At 43.7% G+C, this 22,199-nt stretch overlaps 2 protein-coding genes across 2 annotated transcripts; both read left to right on the top strand.

Moving 5' to 3' along the window:
• Window positions 1–706: 706 nt before the first annotated feature.
• GSBLH_T00000732001 (uncharacterized protein) lies at window positions 707–2,833 on the top strand (the record flags this gene model as incomplete). Its single annotated transcript, XM_013038981.1, has 2 exons — window positions 707–2,146; window positions 2,177–2,833. The coding sequence occupies 2 exons, from the start codon at window positions 707–709 to the stop codon at window positions 2,831–2,833; spliced, it is 2,097 nt and encodes a 698-aa protein (XP_012894435.1).
• Window positions 2,834–14,236: 11,403 nt separating this feature from the next.
• On the top strand, window positions 14,237–14,935 carry GSBLH_T00000731001 (uncharacterized protein; the record flags this gene model as incomplete). Its single annotated transcript, XM_013038980.1, has 2 exons — window positions 14,237–14,539; window positions 14,570–14,935. The coding sequence occupies 2 exons, from the start codon at window positions 14,237–14,239 to the stop codon at window positions 14,933–14,935; spliced, it is 669 nt and encodes a 222-aa protein (XP_012894434.1).
• Between the last annotated feature and the right edge of the window lie 7,264 nt (window positions 14,936–22,199).

Genomic DNA, 22,199 nt, shown 5'->3' with positions numbered 1-22,199 from the left:
GAATGGTCGGCAGAATCGTAGACCTTGGGGAAATTAAAGCGAAGAGAATGTGGCGTGTCTCAGCTGGCTTTTATGTATGGCTGTTCAGCTCGGAAGTTTCCAAATCGAAGAGCTGCGACAGACATGCGAATTCGAATCGATTCTTCATGTGTGTTGTCGCTCTCTGCAATATCGATCGATTATTGGGTGTGACGACATCGATTGGGTGAAGCAGCTTATTCCCGCGGAATGGTTGGAGAGTTTCATTTCGAATGGGATGAATGAATGGAGTGCGAATGATCGAATGTTGGATGCCATTGAAATCGAAAGTTTCACAACGAATGGGGAGTTTCTTCGACAGAGAATCGCGGGGATCCGTGTGAGTGAGATCACAGAGGAGCAGTTGATGGTTTGGAGTCGCTGGCTCTCTCGAATTCATGTGTCGATTGGAATAAATGTGAATGTGAATGTGAATGTGAATGTGAATGAATGGCTGCTTGTGTTGAATCGTCTGGAGAATGCTTCATCATCCCTTTCATCGATTGCGAGACATGTGGCTTTGAAATCATGCTGGCTGGCGTTGTCTCGTCAGAATTGCTTTGACATCGAACTCATCTCTCCTCTTTTGGAGTTTTTGTCGGTGTGTGATGATGAATTGTTGGGTCCGCTTCTCCATTATGTGCATAATTTCCTTTCTCACATTCAACTCCATCAATCTTCACTCAATATGGAAGGATTGGCTGATTCCCTGATTTCCGCCATTTCTACCGTATTCAGAAATCTCCGCGGGGATCCAGCTATTCGAGTCGTGCTTGCTTCCCTGCTCACTCATGATTTCTTCTTTGTGGAATCGCCTCCCCGCGGTTATCACACCCTTGTACAAACCATTTTCAAGAATATGGGAAACGGAGGTACCTCATTGGGTTCCACGTTTGTTCCCCTGTTTTTGGAGAAAATGGGGAAACACATGCGCCACCTCGGTGAGTTTGTGGAAGAATTCGAATTGCTTCTCTTGATGAAAGAACCGCGGGAAGAGCTGGCAATCACAAAAACGCCTCCAAATTTGCAGCCCCGCGCTCTTTCCCTCCAATTTATCGAATCCCTGATTACCGCGGGAACAGCTTCCTCTTTACTCAATCGCCTAATCCCGCGGTTATTGGAATATGCAGAAAAACTGTCGAATTCTGGCAGTCACGTGCAAAATAGCGAGGAAAACGGGAGTCGCGTTCGTTGTTGGCAGGCTCTTTGTGTCTGTTCCCGCGGTTTAACCAAGGAGCTCGCTGCCTTGTGTTTCCCGCGGTTCTTGCGCTGCATTCAGCAGCTGAATTTGCGCGATGTGCGTCATTACGAGGAACTTTTTGGCATGCAATTGCTAAAATCGGAGCGATTTTCGGAATCTTCGTACGACGCGCTTTTGTCGCTTCTTCGAATTCCATCGCAGTCGGGTCAAACGGTTCCCTCGCTTCTCCAAATCGCCGTGTTTCCACTTTTCTCCGTTTCCACGGATTCTCCAAGTATCGGGGCTTTTTTGGATGCAGCATTCCCGTGGTCAATGGCTCCCGAGGGATTGACGCGCACCGTCTCTCAGGTTCTCTGTTTCCACGTTTTGGAGCGTTTCAAAATGCCGCAGTATGATTGGCTGAAGCGGATGTTGGCGGGAAATCCTCGGATTGCCGCCATGCGAAGAAAGCAAGCCGCGCTCTGCGAAGAACGAAACGTCGATCGCGAGTGTTCCACGGTTTCCCTGTTTTCCCTTCCTCTGAACAACCTGAACGACTTCATTCCCGCGGTTCTGATGGATCAAGTGCGGGAAGAAATGGAGAACTTGCTGGCGTCGTGGTACCGCGAAGATTTCCCGCCAACCACCGCGGAATCCCGCGAAACCACGCCGAAATCCGGCACTTATCCGGAGCTCCAGAATTCGGAGCAATTTTCGACCTTCCAGAATTCGGAGCAATTTTCGAACTTCCAGAAGAAGATTCTGCCGTGGGAGGCGAGTTCGAAATCGGAGGTGGAGCATCGAAAGAAGCAGAAAATCGTGGTGATCGCGTCGCTGGTGGACAAACTGCCCAATCTGGGCGGACTGACGCGAACCGGGGAGATTTTCGCGGTGGAGAAGATCGTCGTGAATTCGCTGCGATGCAAAAAGGAGCAGGTCTTCAAATCGGTAGGGGAAACGGGGAAACGCGAGGTGTAGACGAGCGTAACCGCGGAAGAATGGGTAGAAATGGAGGAGTGTCCGGAGAGTGAGCTGCCTGCGTATTTGAGAAGGCTGAAGGAAGAGGGCTACGCGTTGGTGGGATTGGAGCAAACGGTGACGAGCAAAACCCTCGGAAAAGTGGAATTCCCGGAAAAGATGGCGTTGGTGCTGGGAAAGGAGAAGGAGGGAATTCCGGCGAAAATCATCCAGATGTTGGATTTATGCATAGAAATTCCGCAGTTTGGCATTATTAGGTCGCTGAATGTGCATGTGAGCGGATCCATATTGATTTGGGAATATATATCCTTGAATAGTTTTTGCATTGCATTGCATTGCTTCGTTTTTCTTAATTTTGCAAACAAGACAGCACTTGGTCAACGAGAAATCGAGCTATGTTGTTTGTTGGAAACTTTTGGAATTCCAGTTTTTGGTCCTTTCACTCTTGTTTTGAGATTCATCCAAATTTATTCGCTTACCAATGTCAAAGCTTATTCAAGCAGCGTATTCATACATCGATGCAGGAAAATTCAAGAAAGCGTACAAAACGCTCTGCTCCCCAGAATTAAAACGATACACGATTGCTCAAGTACGCCTAGGCTGTACTGCCTCTCACTTCTAGTCCTTGAAGGGTACGTGTTGTATTTATCTGGGTAATCGCGAAAAAGCGCGCGAGAGCATTGAAGACCTGATCGTTTATTCTCTTTTCCTTTTTTCCACGTTGTAGGAGCTGAAGCCCACAGACATGGAAGTTATCAATCAAGCCATGCGAGTTATCCACTTCGTCGGTGATTTTTCGCTTGGAGTGAAGCTCCTCGAGATCGCCCACGCAAAGGACAAGCACAATATCACCACGGGTGAATTCTTGTACTATTCCTACTTCCACACGGTAGACGCGGTTTCTGCAATTGACCATAGCGTAACTTCAGCCGAATGCGCGAGCTCTCCATCGAATTGGGCCAGCTGTACAAGAAGAAAGACGAGTACACGATCTGGAACTGCGTAAACGTTTTACTCAACGAAACGCCCGAAGATCCCGCCAAATTCAAAATGCTTTTGCTTCTCTCCGAGCGAATCATTCAAAAGCAGATCGATGCCGTCAAAATAGTCCCGATTTCTGACAAATAGGTCGGTCGCGACACCCGCGAAGGTCGAAACTTCGAATGGCTCTTAACCGCGGTTCTGATTCGCGAGGGAAAATTCAAAGAAGCGGAAGAAGTTCTGGAGAACCGAATGAAAACGTATCTCGTGTCTCAACGCTTATTGGACGAACGAATTCTGGAGCGAACCGTATTGAAAGAATTAGGGCGGGAAAAAGAGATCGTCCCGCGGTTATTCAATGACATTTTGGAGGGAAACAAAAACGACTGGGATTCGGTTTCGTATTATTGCCAGTGTGTGTCGGAGCGTAAGAAATCGGGCTTTTTTGGACTGTAGTATGCGAAGATTCGGTTTCGGTTCTAAAGGAATCGCTGGACGCGTATGCGAAGAAATTCGAAGAATCGCGGTTATTGTGGTTGTTCCGCTTGGAGGTAAAAAGCATCGAAGTGAAGAAGGGAGTTTCATTGGATACGGAGTTGGCGGAAATTGTGTGCCAGTTTGTGAAACGGTATGGCGAACGACCGTTTTGTTTCCACGATTTGGAGCGTTGGCTCTGTGTTCTTCATAGCGAAAGTTCATAGTGATGATGAACCACTTTACGTGTAGAATCAATGGAAATTCTATCGAAGTTCATCATCAGTGTGTTGAATTTGACAGTTTCCGTGACGAAATCGGCGGAATTATTGGAAAACGTGCAGCGCAAGCTGACGTGTATTGAGATAGCGAATGTGACATCGATTCCCGTGAATTTGTCCTTTGTGAAGGAATTGATTCACATTTATGAAATGGAAATTGATTCATACAAAGATTCGTTGCCTACAAAGGAAATCATTCCTTTGGATTCCATTCCTCTCGTTGCCGCCCAACTTTTAAAACGAAAATGTACGATTCCCGCGGGTACATGAACCAATAGACGAGGAAATGTCGAATCTGGAGAGATTCCGATGTGGATGCGAGTGCGTCATGCTTCTCGAAGAATCGGTCAGAAAACGACCGCACTTTTTTAGAGCGGAATTGGCGCTGGTTCTCCAATACTACGAACTGGGCGTTTCATCCGCTGCCATCGAACATTTCCGTGAAGTTTGTTTGGTTTTCTTTCATTGTAGTGGCGCTGAAGGTCATCGACATTCAGCTGCTTTCATTGGGCGCACCGCTTCATTGTGTCACGTCGGAATTCGGTTCCTTCTTGGAGCTGCGCAAGCTTTGGGAGCAGCTGAATCGCTTCGATTTCAACGGGTTTTCGATTGGAATTCGGCGTGAATTGCAGGCGAATGGAGTCGTTCCAAAAAGAATTCGATTGCATTCGCGAGAGATCGTTCATCAACATGGAAACCATCCGGAATCTTCGAATTCGATTAGAACATTCCATTGAACGCCTCGCCGTTCTTTCGGACTTCTTCTTTGCGTCTCTCACGGCTTCGTTGAAGGTCGTTTCATTCAGTTAATTTGACCAATAGGATCGCGAGGTTGTCAGTCAAATGTGTTTCGATGAGTTGCTCGCTCCTCTCCCTGTATTCCACAATTCGGGGCTTTTTTGTAGGAAAACTGCCGATCGAACTTCGATTTCGAATTCTGCCGCTTTTACCCCCATTTCCACACTCAGTTGGGACGACTTAACCGCGGGACGATCGTCAACGTGGCGCGTTTCCGATTGGCTGTCGCTTCCCTTCTTTGGATTTTCGTCTCCAACGACGGTCAGTTCGATAAGATTCCCGCGGAACGCATCGAAGCCGTGCGCACCAGTTTCGCACAGTTGGGAGATGAAACGCCCTCGCTGATGCGCGGGGGATACCATCTTTTTGAGTTGGCGTTACGCGTTTTCCACGATGAAACCGATGTCGAAACCGCGGAAAAAGAAATGGAGGCGATTTTAGCCGAAATGGAGGCGACTCCCGCGGGAGAGAAGCCGATCATGGGTGAGGATTTATCCGCGGTGAGTCAGCTTTGTAATTGTGTTCTGGTTTGGTTGGCGGTTCTTTTGCCGCCAAATAAGCGAAACGCGAAGAAAGACAAGCGCGCGACGGTGGTAATGAATGGAATTCGTGGAATTCTGAAGGTGGTAAAAGGAGAAAAGGTGGAAAAGGGTGAGTATGCGAAGAAAATGAAGGAATTGAAGTGGGAAAATGGAGTAAGTTTGGGAGGAAGTAAGTGAGGCGTAGTGGTTCGTTTCGAGTATTCTCCCCGCGGTAGAGAAGGTGAACAGTGCGCACATGCAGGCGGTGGAGGAAATGGAGCGAGTGTGCAAGAATGTGGAGAATTATTTGAGGGAGAAGAAGTATGGGTTGTGAAGTGTTTGTTAAAAGAAATGAAGGGATGGAAGTGTGCGTGGTATTGAGATAAAGAAGAGGGAATAACGATACTCATAAGGTTTCATGATAATCAACGAGAAAATCTTTTATTGTATAACTGCTGTTTTAGTGATATTGTTGGAAAGGATTGGAATATAAACAATACTGAGTAGGAAAGTGAATAGAGTGAAAGTGATAGGACTGAATTCTATGTGATTGTGATTGTGATTGTGATTGTGATTGTTGGTTTTTCGATTCATTAGATTTTTAGTTGTATAAGAATTGAAGAGGATTGGAAATGAACCATGAGCGTGTCAATACTGAATCTATGGACTCCACACTGAAAAACGTACAAAGAAAGGAGTGTTTGATTGTTTGTTTGGGATTATCCATCGAGATTCAAGAAGTCAACGTCGCGTTGACTGTTAATCCAGGGAGGATATTGTTGGTTTGTTTGATAAATGGAAACTATAGGGTTGGATAAGGATGATTGGTTACTGGGAGGTAAGAATTTGGATTCCTGCGATTCTACTGGAAGCAGCAAGCCATCGCGTCTGAATGGAAAAACCGAGGGGAAGTGTAATGATGGCGGAAGGGTGGAAGGAGTAGGAATTGTGAATGGATTGAATGAGTAAGGAGATAGGATTCGATCGTAACTGGGTTGACGGCAATGGTTCGCCATTCTTCACCACAAACTGTAGATACTATGGAAATTGGTTTTGTGGGGAAGGAGTACTCGCTACTCGAATGGGATGTGAGGAATTCGGTAAGCTTTACCAGTGAAACTTAAGCAGGCCGAATAGCTAGTATTGTGTATGTGTGTAGGGTGGAAAAAAGTGTGAAGAGGAAGAAAAGAGTGAAAGGAGTGATGTGGATGGATGGAATTGTAGAGATGTGGAATGGTTGAAGCGTTGTAGGATTAGAATGAGAATCGAAAATGTGTTTAGGAAGGAAAGAAGGAAAATGTAGATTTAGAGTGTGTAGGGTGTTGGAATGATTTAGAAACATGAACAGAATAATCCAGAACGAGGAACCAAACGACTCTAGTTGATAATAATAATAATAGAGTGCTGTGAATTGATAGTTGATTTGCTAGCATTGTGCTAATGATTCTACTGCATCTACCGAGAACATATTGTTTTAGAACACAGCAGCAATACACATAATTATAATATCTCAATGACTTTCTACTGTTACCACTCATTACATAAGCGAAATAATGGATTGAAAAGAGGATTGGAATTCCATCGTATTTGAATGACATGTTCGAGTGTGGTTGGGCATTGTTGGGGAGATCAAATAAAGTAGGGCTTAGCAAAACGAAAGGCTCATCTAGCCAAACCTCCACTTCCAACACCAAGATGCAACCCACACAATAGAGTAGCCAAGTGTGAGAAGTGATTTCTTCCTTTTCGATTGATTCCACACACTATCATTTCTATTCTCTAGATATCGAATGAATAGCCATTAAACAATCCAAAGGAAAATAATGAATAACTAACTGATTGGGTTGTTTGTGGAAGATGATGCACATCATAATTATCAATGTATGCATGTTACACAACGACAGACTGAGCTGTAGAATGAGTTTACTGATAGTAGGAAGAAATGTGATTATTACTGTTTCAAAGATAATAGGAATTCGATTATGAGCACGAATCAAACGAATTGACTCTGTAGAAACATAATTTAGAAGTGAAACACACTGAGGGAAAGCGAGTGACAAATAATGTACAATCTATGCACAATAAATACGAATACCTATAATTATAAACTATGAACATTATACGAATCAAAATATATGTAGAAATAAGACTGGAAGACAATTGGTCATAGAAACAATGAAAATAGTATATATTACGTATAGAAAAACCAATTCATTTGATACAAGCATGGATAGCACACATAATCTTGGTCAACACCAGAAAAAGGATGTTTTCTACAGTTCACATGAACAATTTTCTAGTCTAGAAATATAAGATGAGTGTAGATGTGGAATTTATGGAAAATACACGAAGTCCATTTGGAACCAACAAAACCTACAATTTGGACATTTTCCTGACATTATAGGCAATTCCTTCGAAGCAAATCGAAAGTGTCTTAACCAGTTGGATCGACAAGCCAAAGTAAAACTATTCTTGAGCCCTATTATTTCGGTGGATTATATTGAGATAGCGAAATACACTACTGAAACTGTTTTCTACTGTACTCCTTTAGAACTAGCTACAAAGCTCTGATAACACCAATAATAGTGTTGAAAGCACAGACTAGCTTAGGAAATCTTGTTTCAGAGACACTCTATTCTCATGTGTTCAGGAAAACAAAAACACATTCAAAATAGCGTTCTTCAATTCTCATATAATTGTATAGGCTATGAATGTGTGTGAATACCCAACCAAAAATAACAAAGCTTCCCAAAATAAACAATGGAATGTATTTGTGGAATTGCAATGATTCGACATATTTCCTATCGAATGCTCCACCACTCAATTGATAATGGTTCATTTTTGAATATTCACTTTGAAAATAGCAAGATATATTTGATAGAAGAAATATGAAAAATCGAGAAGCAAATAAAACTACTTTTGTTGGAATTTGAGAAGCAGGCATTTCTAGCTCGACTTACACCATGTATACATACTCCTAAATTTCCAATAGAAAAATAGAATTGTGTTTCGGTGATATTTAAACTGGATATTAAACTGAGTGTGCTTTTGGATTTTCTTATAATTTCTTTATTTTGGTCAAATGAAATGGTTGAGGAATGTATTGTGTTATCTTCCATGCTAATGAATAGCCTATTTGACTGAAATTCGCTTCACCGAGTATTTACTTGACAGATATGTGACACTCGGCGACCCTGAAACCCTGGTCAAGGGTGGAATCAAATACACTGTTCAGCGATTCCAGGGAAAGCACAAGAACGAATTTCTATTGCGATCAGAATCTGGTGATGTGTATCTGTTTGAAAATAACGTACTGAAACAAGAATGGAAGGAGGACAAGAATGGGAAGAAATCGGAGGAGTTTATTCGATACAAGAATGGTCGAGCCGATTTCAGTCAGCGATTCGAGTATATTTTGGAACAAATGAATAGCAAACGTTTTGTTTACCACAAGAAAGGGCTTCGAATGGAAATCTGGTCAGCCAGAACGGGACATTTGCTGTATCACGGAGGGTACAACGAAAGACGAATGAAAGAAGGCTGGGGCATCGAATACGATGAAGAAAGCGGAAATGTGGCTGTGGAAGGGATGTGGAGCAAAGGAGTATTGAAAGAAGTGATTCGATATTTCAATGGAGATACGATGACTGAATTGAAGCGAAATGGAGCAGATAGTTTGGATCCAACGAAACGAATTCCGATCTATGTGGGTGGATTTCGCTATGATGAAGACAATGAACGATTTATTCGTGAAGGGAAAGGATGTCTGATTGATGAAAAGACTGGAATGGCAACTCGAGAATGTGAATGGAAGGATGGAAAGGAAGTGAGTGGAGTGAAACTGACTGATGGTAGATACGATCCAAAATTGAGGTAGGGTTTATCAACAGCCATGATTCCTAGACCGGCTCAGGTTCCTGTTCCTGTTCCTGTTCCTGTTCCTGTTCCTGTTCCTGTTCCTGTTCCTGTTCCTGTTCCTGCTCCTGCTCCTGTTCCTGTTCCTACTCCTACTCCTACTCCTACTCCTACTCCTGCTCCAGTTGTTGTTGCTCCTGTTCCAAAACGCAAAGAAACCGCTCCTGTTCGATTCAGTGTCACTGAATCTACAAAATGGACCGATGTGAGTTTGCAAGTGACCGATTTGAAGATTTCATCGTATTGCTGTAACGATTTGAATGCAATTAATCTGAATCGATTCAAGCAGCTACGATCTATCGAAATCGGCGATGAATGCTTTTCAAGAGTGAAAACATTCAAAATCGATGGATTGAATCGATTGAAAACTATCAAAATCGGAAACAATTCGTTTACTCAGGAAAAGTATAGTTGGGGAAAAAATGAATTGAAATCATTCCACATATTGAATTGTAAATCATTGGAATCCATTCAAATTGGTGAATATAGTTTCAGTGATTTTGGAGGAGACTTTGAATTGAAGAATCTACCACAATTACAATCCATTCAAATTGGGACAATTGGAAGTTATTCATACAATTTCTATTATAGTTCGTTTTTGATTCGAGGTATTGACATGATATTGAATATTTAATGGATGTATAGATCTTCCAAATCTACAATCCATTACATTAGGTGATCATGTATTCCATGATTGCCTGTCAACCATAATTGAAAGTATTGAATGAATTCGAATGAAATGATTGATATAGACCTTCCATCATTACAATCCATTCGACTCGGTGAATGGACACTTGGAGGAAGTTTGTGGTATGATTCAACTTCATTGGCACTTCGAAGTAATAATGAATTGATTGGTTATGATTTGCTTTGTAGATCTTCCAAATCTAACATCAATAACATCTTGTCTCTTTGGATATAGTTTTCGCTATGCTCGTGCAGTGACATTGGAAAGTATTTCTGAAAATTGAATATTGATAGTATTTAGATATTCCAAATCTTCAAAATGTCGATCTACCTGGTTCATTCGAGTATGTTCGATCGAAATCAATTTCGAGTATAGTTTGATTGATTTGATTTGATTCATAGATGTTTCTTCCATTCTCGCTAATCTTGTCCAAGTCAATCAAGAATACCATCATTAGATCGTCACTGTCGATTCAATTTAGTATAGTGGTCATTGTTATTTCAATGCTTACTTTGTTTGTTCCAAGCCCCTTACCTTCATTTATTCATTTAGGATTCAACCATCGATTGATTCATTTTCATCAACACAATATAGAATGGTTTAGCTATTATGTTTCTATCCTTCGTGTATTCAATGCTAAGAATAGAAATAATAGATTAATTAGTCATGGAGGAATAATACTGAGATCGTCGAGCAAAATTCGATGTTTGATATTGAAATGTGTTATCCTTGACAAATCACTATATTCTGAGCGGTTGCATTAAGATCTTCAAGGGAATGAACTGGATTATACTTTTTTATCTTATGGAATGTTATATTTGGAACCAATTTGAAATGTATACAAAGATAACCGTTTACTCAACCAAGATTGATAAAGTTACAGTGAGCTTATTTAGGTGTTTAAAAATGCTTGTTTGTTTTACTTTACTATTTCTCTATAGATATAATAGTGACTATTTTGACTCTATAAATTACACTGCCAATCTAGTTAGTTATAATAGCACTAGATGGACTGTATTTCATTCTATTCTTCTTTTGTGATATCGGGTATGACTTATAGTAGTAGGGGAATGACGGGAAACGCGCGGAACCCAAAGTCGCCCCTCCGACCTCATCTACGAGAGTGCGCGGCTCAAAGTCGCCCCTCTGACCCCATCTTTGTTTTCGCGTATTCCCGTCAGAACACAAAAAATCCCCCAAAGTCACCCCTCAGACCCCCTCAACTGGTACCTTGATTTTTGCGTTTCATAAGAATTTCAGCACTCATGAGTAAAACACGAGTGCTGAAATGTGCGATATCCATGACTATTATGGTTGTTATTGCTGGTCAATGTGATCATTTTCTGCCATTTTCGACCATTTTCTGCTATTGCCTGCCTGGCTACCTTATTGTCCATAACAAGAAACGCGCGGAAACCCATGGCTGCCAATTTCAGCAAATTTCTGCAATGTTAACCTGACTTCCATTGTAGGCCATGGTATCCATGGATGTGATGGGGCAACGAGGGACGACTTCGTCGTCCCGGGGGAGCTATGCTCCCCCACGTACGTTGCCCCGGGAGGAATCTTCGATTCCTCCCCATTGTCTTGTTGACTAAGGTAAAGAGAGAAAGACCATGCACTACTCCATGCTTATTCAAGGCTCACCTACCAACGGCTCATTTACATGGGTTAATCCGTACAAGTACAAGAATCCCTATATCACTTCCATGACTGTCCTGTTTCATCCTAATGGTTCGATGTTTAATAACGTAGACACGACCAATGTGGTTACTAACAGCAATAACGAGACTGTGACAATCCCTGCTGGTTATTACACGATCAGTGAGATCATTGCCTTGCTCAATACAATGTCTGACACGCTGTTCTCCATATCTACGAATGCCTCGTCATTCGGTTGTATCTGGATTCAGTCCCCACACACCATTGACTTCACAGATGCACCTGACATTCGTGAGATACTCGGTTTGGAAGGACGAACGATCATTCTACCTGCTTCGTTCAGTGGATCGAACGTGATTGATATCACGCGAAATCGCCAAGTGATCCAGGTCTACTCGACGATCGTGCGATCATCGGACCTGAAGATTGCCAACCAGAACAACAACCTGCTCACCACGATGATCATTGACGATCCAACGGTTGATTATGTGCGAAGTGTGGAAGACGTGTGTATACCAATGATCACTCGGTTTGATCGGTTGATGTTCGTGTTCCGCGATATGGATGGCAAGATGCTACGACTGAACGGCGAATTCGAACTCCAGTTGACGATTGAGGATGTGTACGAGCAAAGTGAAAATAGCGTCACTTCTGCTAATCAGTTCTCCATGATTGAAGTGTTCGGCAATACCACGAAGAAGGAAGTGAAGCTGGACAATCCTCTCTCATTCGATCAGTGCTACATCTCGTCTGTGTCGTTGTATACGGACTTCGTGTTGCACAACGTGCCGACTGATCAAGTGGTGCTAATCAATGCTGGCAGTACGATTCAAGAGATCACGATACCACGCGGTGCATACGACATCGAAACGATCATTGCAAAGCTGAATGCAAGTGATGCCCTGTTCGAATTGGTGTATAGCGGTGAGAATGCGTTCCACATCACGGTAGATCATTTCTACATGATTGATTTCACGAATGCACCAGAGATCCAATCGATCCTTGGTTTCGAATCGGACATCTTGGTGAAAGGAGTGGATAACCCGAAGCGCTACTACATGTCTTCCTCGTGTAATCACGTGGTTGTTACTGATGGCAGGGAATCGCACATGTTGACATTGCCTGTCGGTTACTACACGTTCAGCGAGTTCATCGAGGCTGTCGGTGCTGAGATGGTGAAAGTGCTTCCACTCACATCCATGACGATCGAGAATGATCATGTTCGCTTCAATGTCCAAGCAGACGGATGGTATTTCGATCGATCCAGTGTTGACACGACGATCAATGGTTTTGGTTGGACTCCATGGTTCAAGCTGTCTCCATCTGTGCAGAACCTGTGCATCGAACGACCAGTGGAAGCTTCGTTCAACCCTGAAAGCGATTCACCACCTGATATGACGAATGATCAAGGTATTGGTGGTCATGCGTATATAGGATCAAACACCTTCATTGCGTATGACTGGAAAATGCGTACGAATGATAATCGGTTCCTGCTAAAGCCTCTCGCGACATACACGATGCGTTTAGCTGATGGTTCAGTACTCGATAGTGGTGAATTCTACATAACGGACGATACGTCTACCCCGATCAAGATGAATACTCTTACAACCACATGTTTTAATGAACTCAATGCTCGATATGCGAGTGCTATGGAACTACCTCCATCTCACCAGAATGCGATTGCGTGGACGGTGAATGACAATAGAGAAAGCATGTCATGGACTGCGAAGGACTATGCACCAGAATTGGAATTGCATATAACATCGGAAAATACAGGTGACTTGGTGTCATCGAATGGTTCTTCGATCGGACCTTGGTATTCCAAGGATAGTATATATCACACGAAAGTGTTTATCGATACGACGAATTTTATACTTGGAATACGTGGATATGGCGAAAGACCTCTCACAATCCAACGAGGTCATTATAGCGCTATTGATATCGTGAATATGATCGCTAATGTGATCAATAAGATATTTGTAGATGCGTCTCTCGGAAGGTACTTGGTATATGTCATTGCAGATAATGGTGGTCGAGTACGAATGGGATGTCGAAATGGTACAGAACCACGATTCATATTGTTTTGTGATAATCCATGTTTCAAGATTATACCCGGACCATACGCTGAACCAGGTGGTGTGTATTTGTCTTGTTATTTCGAGTTTTATCGCAATTACTACATCAGGATGCCCGAGTTGACATCACCTTACGAGTTTGCGATGGCAAACATCGATGGTCTGAATGTGACGAATATGATCAAAGGTAGTACGTATTCCGATCGTGCTGTGTCGATCGAATTCATACAACCGACACGTGTTACGTATGTGGGGAAGCAAAGCTTCCCCGCGGCAGCGAAGCTGCCCCACTATGTGAGGAATGATGAAGTTGTTGTTCCATCATTGGCTACCTTCGTTGACTGGGAACAATCTGAGTCGTACACGGCTAACACGACGATTCGCTTCCCGTACGGAATGATGACACTGGACGAAGAGGGAAGCAGTGCTTCCCCCGAGACTGATATCACGTACACAGATGACGTTCAGACATTCACGTGGACCATACCATCACGATTGACACAGGCTGACATGATATGGCACATGAACCAGTGTTTTGACTCGGCTGCACTGAACATACGATGGAAAGCTGAGACAGATGGGTACTACATTCACGCTGACTACGTGTTCTCGTTGAGTGGTAACCTGGGAACCATCGTTCCCGCTTCAGGATCGCAATCGCATACATGGCGTATCCCTTTCGACGATGGTGTGTACTATGCCAACTAGGTCCGATGGTTGCCGAGTATCCTGTCGATATCACGAACGGTCTATCGAACATACAGCTGTATTGCAACATCGTGAAAAGCAAGACGATACCACTGCTTGTGAATGTCCCGATGGACAGCTTGTACAAGAATTACTTCTACAAGAATCGCATGTTGGTACCATGTTCTGAATTGCTTGATCGCATCGTGTACGAATTGAAGGACGAAAATGGTGACCCGCTATCGTTCATTGGGAACGTGTACCTGCTAATCGGATTCACCGTTTCAGGAGGAAATAATAAATGAATCTAGTGTTCAATATTGCTCGCTCGAGCGGGCCGCCAGTGTGCGTGGAAGCTCATCAAAAGCGACATGGTAATCGATCGAGTGACTATGAAGGGAGAATCGCCTGGCACCTGTCTTGTCCTTGATCGAGTGAACAACATGCAAGAACGACGACAGTCTCCGTTGGTTGTATTGAACGAAGGAGGGGGAAGCTTCGCTTCCCCCGGGGAGTCTACGACTCCCCACACGTACACGGAGAATGCACACATGAACGTCGTGGTACCCAAAAGTCGCAAATGGTCATTCTCGTTGACCGATAAGACCGGTGCAACGATTGCCCTGCCAATGCCGATTACAGTGTGCATTCACTTCTACACAATAAATGAGTCATAATCGTGCACTACCGGTAAGTGTGATTAACCACAATACAGTAATTCCGAAGAACAACGAACGATACCATGAAACGTTCAACACAGTGATCATGCCTCGTGACCTTGTGTACAAGATCACTTCGATTACATGCAAGATCGATACAACGTCTCTATGGAACATTCGTGCAATGAATGTGGTGAAGGTTCAAATGCTGTCAGGGTTTGAAATGGTGTACAACGTCGGTCCTGGCTACTACTCGATTACCGAGTTATGCCGTGCGATAGCCGATTCCATCCAGGTAGACGATGTTAACCGAGCATACTTGAACAGTGATGTGGCGACCGCTGTTGACCTTAGTGGCGCACCTGATTACACGAGTATCCTCAAGTTGGAAGGTATCGTTGAGGCAGGTATGGTAGCGAGTGAACCCTACGACATCACGAATGGCATGAGTGTGATCCGAGTCTACAGTAGTATCAATGCTCAAACATTCGGTCTGAAGAGTCCGTTGATCGATAACCTGATTCATGTATCGATGGGACTGAACAACATGATCACCTGGGACAACCTATCGATCGATGTGATTGAACAATCGAACCTGGACTACATTGACTGGGTACTGACAGATGCGAATGACCGTCCGATTTCCTTGAACTCCAATGTGTATATCTCATTCACGATATCTTGTTACACCAAAGTAAAGAAGGGGAGACGGCAAAGTCGCCCCACATTGTTCCTCCCATAGTAAATGGATGAATACGTTGCTACAATTCCAATCATTCGATACAAGCCACACAAAGTGAAGTCGAGAAACATGATGGACAAAATGTTGAATCGTTATTTCGATAAAGTCGTTGAAAGTGAATTCAATCAACAGCGAATGAGGAGCGAACAATGGCGACAGAAGCGAACCTTGTTTGATTCGTACATGAATCTCTCACCCGCTGAACGTCGCCGTGTATCCGTCTCTGACATGCGTGGATATCAAATGCAGCGAATTGACGATGAGAACGTACTGTTGTACTCATTCGAGGACAACGTGGTCTACAATGCTAAAATTGACAAACAATTCAACAAGATCATTGTCCAGTCTGTGAATCACGAGTTGTCTGACATGGAGAAACGAGCTATCTTTGATAATCCATTTGGATATGAACCTGTATCACCCTATCGTATCCGCTACCAGAGATCACAGGTTGGCGAATTACAAATCGTGAATATAACTGGTGATCTTGGAACTAGCATCAACGAAATGAAGAATGCTGCTGATGCCATAACGGGTGCAGCTCAACAGATGGGAGATAGTATCAACACAGTTACTCAACAGAATGCAGCGATTATCAATGATTTTGCTGGCTTGCGAGACGATGTGACAGAACAAGGTGATCCAAATCGAGATGTCCTGTATTGGAATGACGATAATACTACGGCATATAAAAGAGGTGTGACACACACTACGAAACGAGGTAGTACGAAATATAGAGATTTGGTAGCTGAAGGTCGCGTTGAACGTGATCGGTGGTTGATCAAACCTGAACAACAACCTCTGAATGTGACGAATCAGATCGTACAACAGATGGATGTGACGTCCATTATCACCAAGTTGGATGAAGTGATTGCTGTGATGAACAGCTTTGATATCCAGGTGAACCTTGGCAATATTTATAATGCAATAGCTTATGTAGCACAACGAATCAATTTCCTGGAAGATAAGGACAAGGGTTATCCTAAGATGTTAGAATTGTTGGAAGGTGTACAAACAAAATTGACAAATACGAACGATGGAATCAAGTCGTTGAGTGATAAGTATGCTGAAGTGGCAACAAGCATTGCAACAGGAGATGACAATTTGATCCAGAAAATTGGTGACTTGGTAAATCAACAGAAGGCTGTGATTGAGGAGAGTAATAGATATCTGCAAGGAGTCGAAGCTCGTCTCCAAGGAATTGAAAACAAACCTGATCCTCCTGCAATTGCTGATATCCAAGCATTGATTCCAACACAAAGTGAAATGCGAATTGATGGATTGACAGAGTTCATGAAGGCGCAGTACAATGATTTCTTGAAACAATGGCTAGAGCGAAACAGCTTCATTCAGCAATTTGTATCTGCTGAGTTGGCAAAAGCATATGATGAAATCAACAAACGGTTGGTTGAATCATTCAATACATTCACACCTTTGATTCAAAACGTGTCCAATGAATTGCAGACTACGAATCAGAATCTGATAGCTCTTGGTAATGCGGTTGCAGAAGAGGGAAAGGCAACTAGGAAACAACTATTGGATGGTACGAATGCTCTGGGCAACCAATATGAACAAGGACAAGCTCAAGCAACCAAGTTAATCAAAGATTCTACGGGTGCAATTGTTAATCAACTCACTGACAATCAGACTCAAACTAACAACCTATTGACAAATGTTGGTAATGCAGTTGTTGATGGACATGCTCAAACTGGTCAGCTGCTTACTACAATGAGTAATCATTTTGCTGATACTCAGCTGTCCCGGGAACAATTATATCAACAATTGTATCAGCAGAATATGAGAGGAATCCAGAACTTAATGGATGCCATTTGGCAATCATATGAATATTTCCGGAATCAGCCACAAATTCAACCTGTGATTGTACTGGACGGTCGTCAATCTGAAAGTGTAAATGCTAGTTTCACACCTCAAGCAATCGATCAAGTGAATCGAGCTGCAGCCTTGATTGACGCGTATGAAAGTAAAGATTCTAATGACACCAAGGAAAGTTGGGAAAGCGATGATACTCGCGAAGATTTCATTGCTTTCTCAAGTTTGCTTGCTCGCAATTTCAACAATCCTGTTTTCGCTCAATTTGCTAATGACCTTGGATTCTCACGTCTCTTCAGGGCTTATCGTGATCGAAATGAAGACCCCGAACTGATGAGTTTCTTCATACGAGTAGCTAATAGTAAGGATCTAACTCCTGATTATTTGGACTACATGAAAAACAAGATCAAACGGTTTGCTGTCAATGTAGATCAACAATTCGAGCAATATCTGCAAAATACGTACAACACGATCAAGGATATGTTCATTACACAGGGTTTCAATGGCTAATGAATATATCTTTGATCTTCTTTTCACTTTGTAGGCATGGGGCACTTCGTGCCCCCGGGGAAATCTACGATTTCCCCATACATAAATGGCAATTCCATTCACTGTTGATATATCTGCCTTTTATGGCGAACCCGATTTCCGAGAACAGGATAGTGGAACGATTGTGGATCGACGCAAGACATTGAATCTACACAAGGAACTCGAAGCACCAGTGCAATCAAAGCGATCACGAAAGCGAACACCAAAACGAGCTAGTAAGACGAAAACAGCTGGTGCTATTGCTTTCAATGGGGCGACCAAGGACACCGGTGGAGCCATTGCTTTCAAGGAAGGTGGTGCATGTCAGACAGACTCTAAATCCGCTGGAGCACTGGCATTCAATGAAGCGCAATTGATGAACGAGCTGACCGGACTAAAGAAAGGCGGAGCACTTGGTACCATCGCTGCCACGATCATCCCAGCGCTCATTCAGATGGCTCCACAGATCATCTCGAGTCTCAAAAGTTTGATTAGTGGTAAGGAGGGAGGTGCACTCAAATTCGGAGGAGCTTCTGCTGTGTTCCTCAATGGAATCAACCCTAGCGATTACGACGACGTGTTGAAGACCATGAAAGCCATCGAACGACAAAGTAAAAACATCGAAGTCCGAGGTGGAGCCTTGTACGCCGGTTCAAGTCGTGTTGGCACGTTCTTCAAGAATGCCTGGAACAAGATCAAAGGTTGGTACGACAACAATGCCGACAAGTTAAAACCCATCACCGATATCCTGGTCAATGCTGGCACGAATGCCGCGAACAACGCGATCAACAAGGGTGTGAACTATGTATCCCAGAAGACAGGATCGGACACCGTGAAGCAGCTCGCGAATGTGATAGGTGACATGGCGAAGGGTACGGTTAGCGATGTGGCAAACCAGATTCAGGGCAAGGAAAGCAAAGCCGGCACTGGTTACGATATTTCTGACCTGGACAACGAGACACAAGCAATTGAAGTCCCGACGAAAAAAAAGAATCGCATCCTCACAGCCCTGCCCCAGAACGAGAACAAGATAGAGAAGTCAGTGATTCGAAGGAGAGTGTACTGAGGGGCAGCGACGCTGCCCCGGGAGGAAGCTCTGCTTCCTCCGTACTAAGTAAACTCTACAAGCATGGATACATGAATGTGGATGCTGAACCAATGACTTTCGATGAAGTTCGAAAACTGGCCAAGCAACTCGAGATACCCGACTTCGATGTGATGGAATTGGACAAGTACAAGAGACTGGCCAAAGAGTACAAAGAACCGGCGAATTGCATCATCTGGATACCCTTTGAAGACGGTGGTAAGCTCGGCCACTTCGTGTCTTGCTTCCGTGAAGACGACGGAACACTGAACTACCAGGACAGCTTTGGTGAGATGAATGACTTCCCGTTGACAGGTACGAACCGTGTGTTCCGTGTGAACAAAGTGAAATACCAGTCGATCTTTGCCAACAACTGTGGCTACTTGGCACTCCTTCACTTGTACACGCACGACGCTGTTGACCCAGCTATCCAGAGGGTGTAAGGGGAAGCGAAGCAGGGGAAGACGTAGTGTCCCCTACTGTAACTATTGTACTTAAAAGAGTTCAATACATAAATACAAATAGAAATGAAATTCGAAGAGATTGACTTCTACGACTACAAGATTCGTATGTGCCTTGATAATGGTATTCGAATGTACCTTGTCTCTGATCTGTTGAGACAGTACAACGAGAAGCACGGTACAAACAAGCGATTCAAACATTACCTTGAGAATAAGCAAACCCAAGAACTGATCGAACACATGGCAAAAACAGGTGGCTGGAATTCCAGCCACCTGTCAAACGAGGGTCTAGAGGGCCAATCTACAGTAGGTCGGAATTCCCACCCCCTGTCAAACGAGGGACTAGAGGGTGAAAATAGTGCCAAAAACGGTCATTCTACAGCTCGTGGGAATTCCCACCCCCTGTCAAACGAGGGACTAGAGGGTGAAAATAGTGCCAAAAACGGTCATTCTACAGCTCGTGGGAATTCCCACCCCCTGTCAAACGAGGGACTAGAGGGTGAAAATAGTGCCAAAAACAGTCATTCTACAGTAGGTCGGAATTCCGACCTACCGTCAAAGGGCACCCAAAACGACAAGTTTGATATTTGCGACGTGATTCAGTATATTTCATTCTCTGATTTTGGTGGTGCTAATCAGGGTTACATCATCTGCGAAGAGCTACTTCACGCATGCCTCATGTGGGCCGATCCTGCATTTGCCTGCGATGTGCTTAGATTCCTAACACGTCTTCGACAGGAGGACAATGACTACCTTCGAAAGGCAAACGAAGAGCTGAGACGTGCGAATGAAGAGCTGACCCATGCGAACAAGGAATTGAAGGATCGCCGTGTGCCAAATAAAGTAGGTCAACAATGGTACTTTTTCATAACGTACATTATCGTTGAAAATGATGATAATGTGCACATCTATTCACAACATGTTAAATCAGATAAATGGAAGAGTACATGTTCCAAAATGGATAGAGAGGGACGTGTATGTGTGTATAGAGTGAAAGACATACCAAATGGTTTCACGTTCAAAGACGAGATCGATAAAATCCTTTTAGACTTGTGTAAGAAGTATGGTGGGAAAAAGGTACGTAAGACTCATTATACGATTCCAATGGATGTATGGGAAAAAGAGAGATTTGACATTATTCCAGAAATAGAGAAAGAAGCAAAGCAGGCTCGTGTTGGCCTTGGTTGGCGAAATGACTTGGATGGTTAGCCCAAAGTAAACATGATCGATCCTTTTTCACTTTGGAGGCAACGTTGCCTCGGGAGAGAAACATAGTTTCGCCCCTCTTTGGCCATCACGGTTATGTCAAATCGTACTTGGAACGCAGTCCCTTACCTTTCTTCTGCTTTGGAGCGACTCTATCACTCGGAGCCTTGGGAAGCGTAGCTTCCCTGGGGAGCTTCGCTCCCCCTAGCTCCCAGTTCTGCGTTCCATCTCTCGGTTTCTGTACGAACTGGAATTCCTTCGTGTTGATGGCTTTGCTGTAGTCCTGTGGTTTGATTTCAACGGCTTCTTTGATGTCCAAGAGATTGTACGTGCGTCCCTTATTCACTTTGGTCTTCTTATTGTCGGAAGTGCGTCCAAGTTCCTCTTCGAGTTGCTGTACTTGTCGTTGCTTCTCTTCCACTTCTTTGCGTTTTCGTTCATCACTCAATGCCTTCGGTAACTTCGATCGCATCTTGTTGATTGCTTGTTGTTTGCTACTCAGCTCGTATGGAACGTACTCGACCAACGAATCATCGTCCAGGTAGTACCATCGTGTGTGCATGCCCATCTGGATATCACGAAGTACCTCGGATAGATTACTCGGTGGTGGTATCCTTCATTTTGCGCCACAGATCCTCTCGTCCAAGGATGTCGTAGTACAAGAAGATTCGAGTGGCGTTGTCCAGGATCTTGTTGCTCAAGTGAGTGAATCCTTGGAATGCAATGAAGCAACTGGTCTTCCGATGTCGACTCATGCAAGCCATGGTGTCCATGAAGTTCACCACCCAGTGATCGTTCGGCTTCGTGTACAAGTCGTCGAAGATGTAGATGGACGGATACGTGGTGTCGTTGTAGATCGCCACACTTGATCCATCCTCATTCAATTGTTTGTACGCGACGTCCTCACTATCGGTAAAGTCAGGACGTACTTCGTTGTCAGTGTTGATCCATTGCGTCTTGATGCCTGCTTTGTTGGCGACATGTTTGAGCACTTGTGGACACTTGTTTTCATAGCTCACTTTTCCCATGAAGAAGCAAATCTTGTCGAACGAATGAGGTATCTCGTAGCACAACTGATTGATGAGGAACGACTTACCCGACTTGGAAGGAGCAATGATGAGTGTGAATTGATTGAGGAATGTGTCCTGACAATCGAGTTCCCAGTCGAACTTCATAATGCCCATGCTCTCCTTGTTTTGTCGAAGGTCTTGCAATTGCTCGTCAATGGTCTGCTCTGGTTGGATGTAGTCGGCTAATTCTTTCAGTATTTTGGCATATTGCTTGCTCTTTTCTTCATCGGTTTCATTCTCCATCCGTTGTTTGATGGTATCCTGCATTACTTCGGCTTGATTGAGCGTATTTTCTGTTCTTCTCGTCAATCGTTTGTTGTTGTACGGACATCGATGGTTAAATCGTCTTATTCGGTTCTTG

The sequence above is a fragment of the Blastocystis hominis genome, assembly GCF_000151665.1.
Source record: "Blastocystis hominis, Singapore isolate B (sub-type 7) whole genome shotgun sequence assembly, scaffold_1".
NCBI classification, from domain to species: Eukaryota; class Bigyra; order Opalinata; family Blastocystidae; genus Blastocystis; species Blastocystis hominis.
This window is presented reverse-complemented; position numbering and strand designations above follow the sequence as displayed.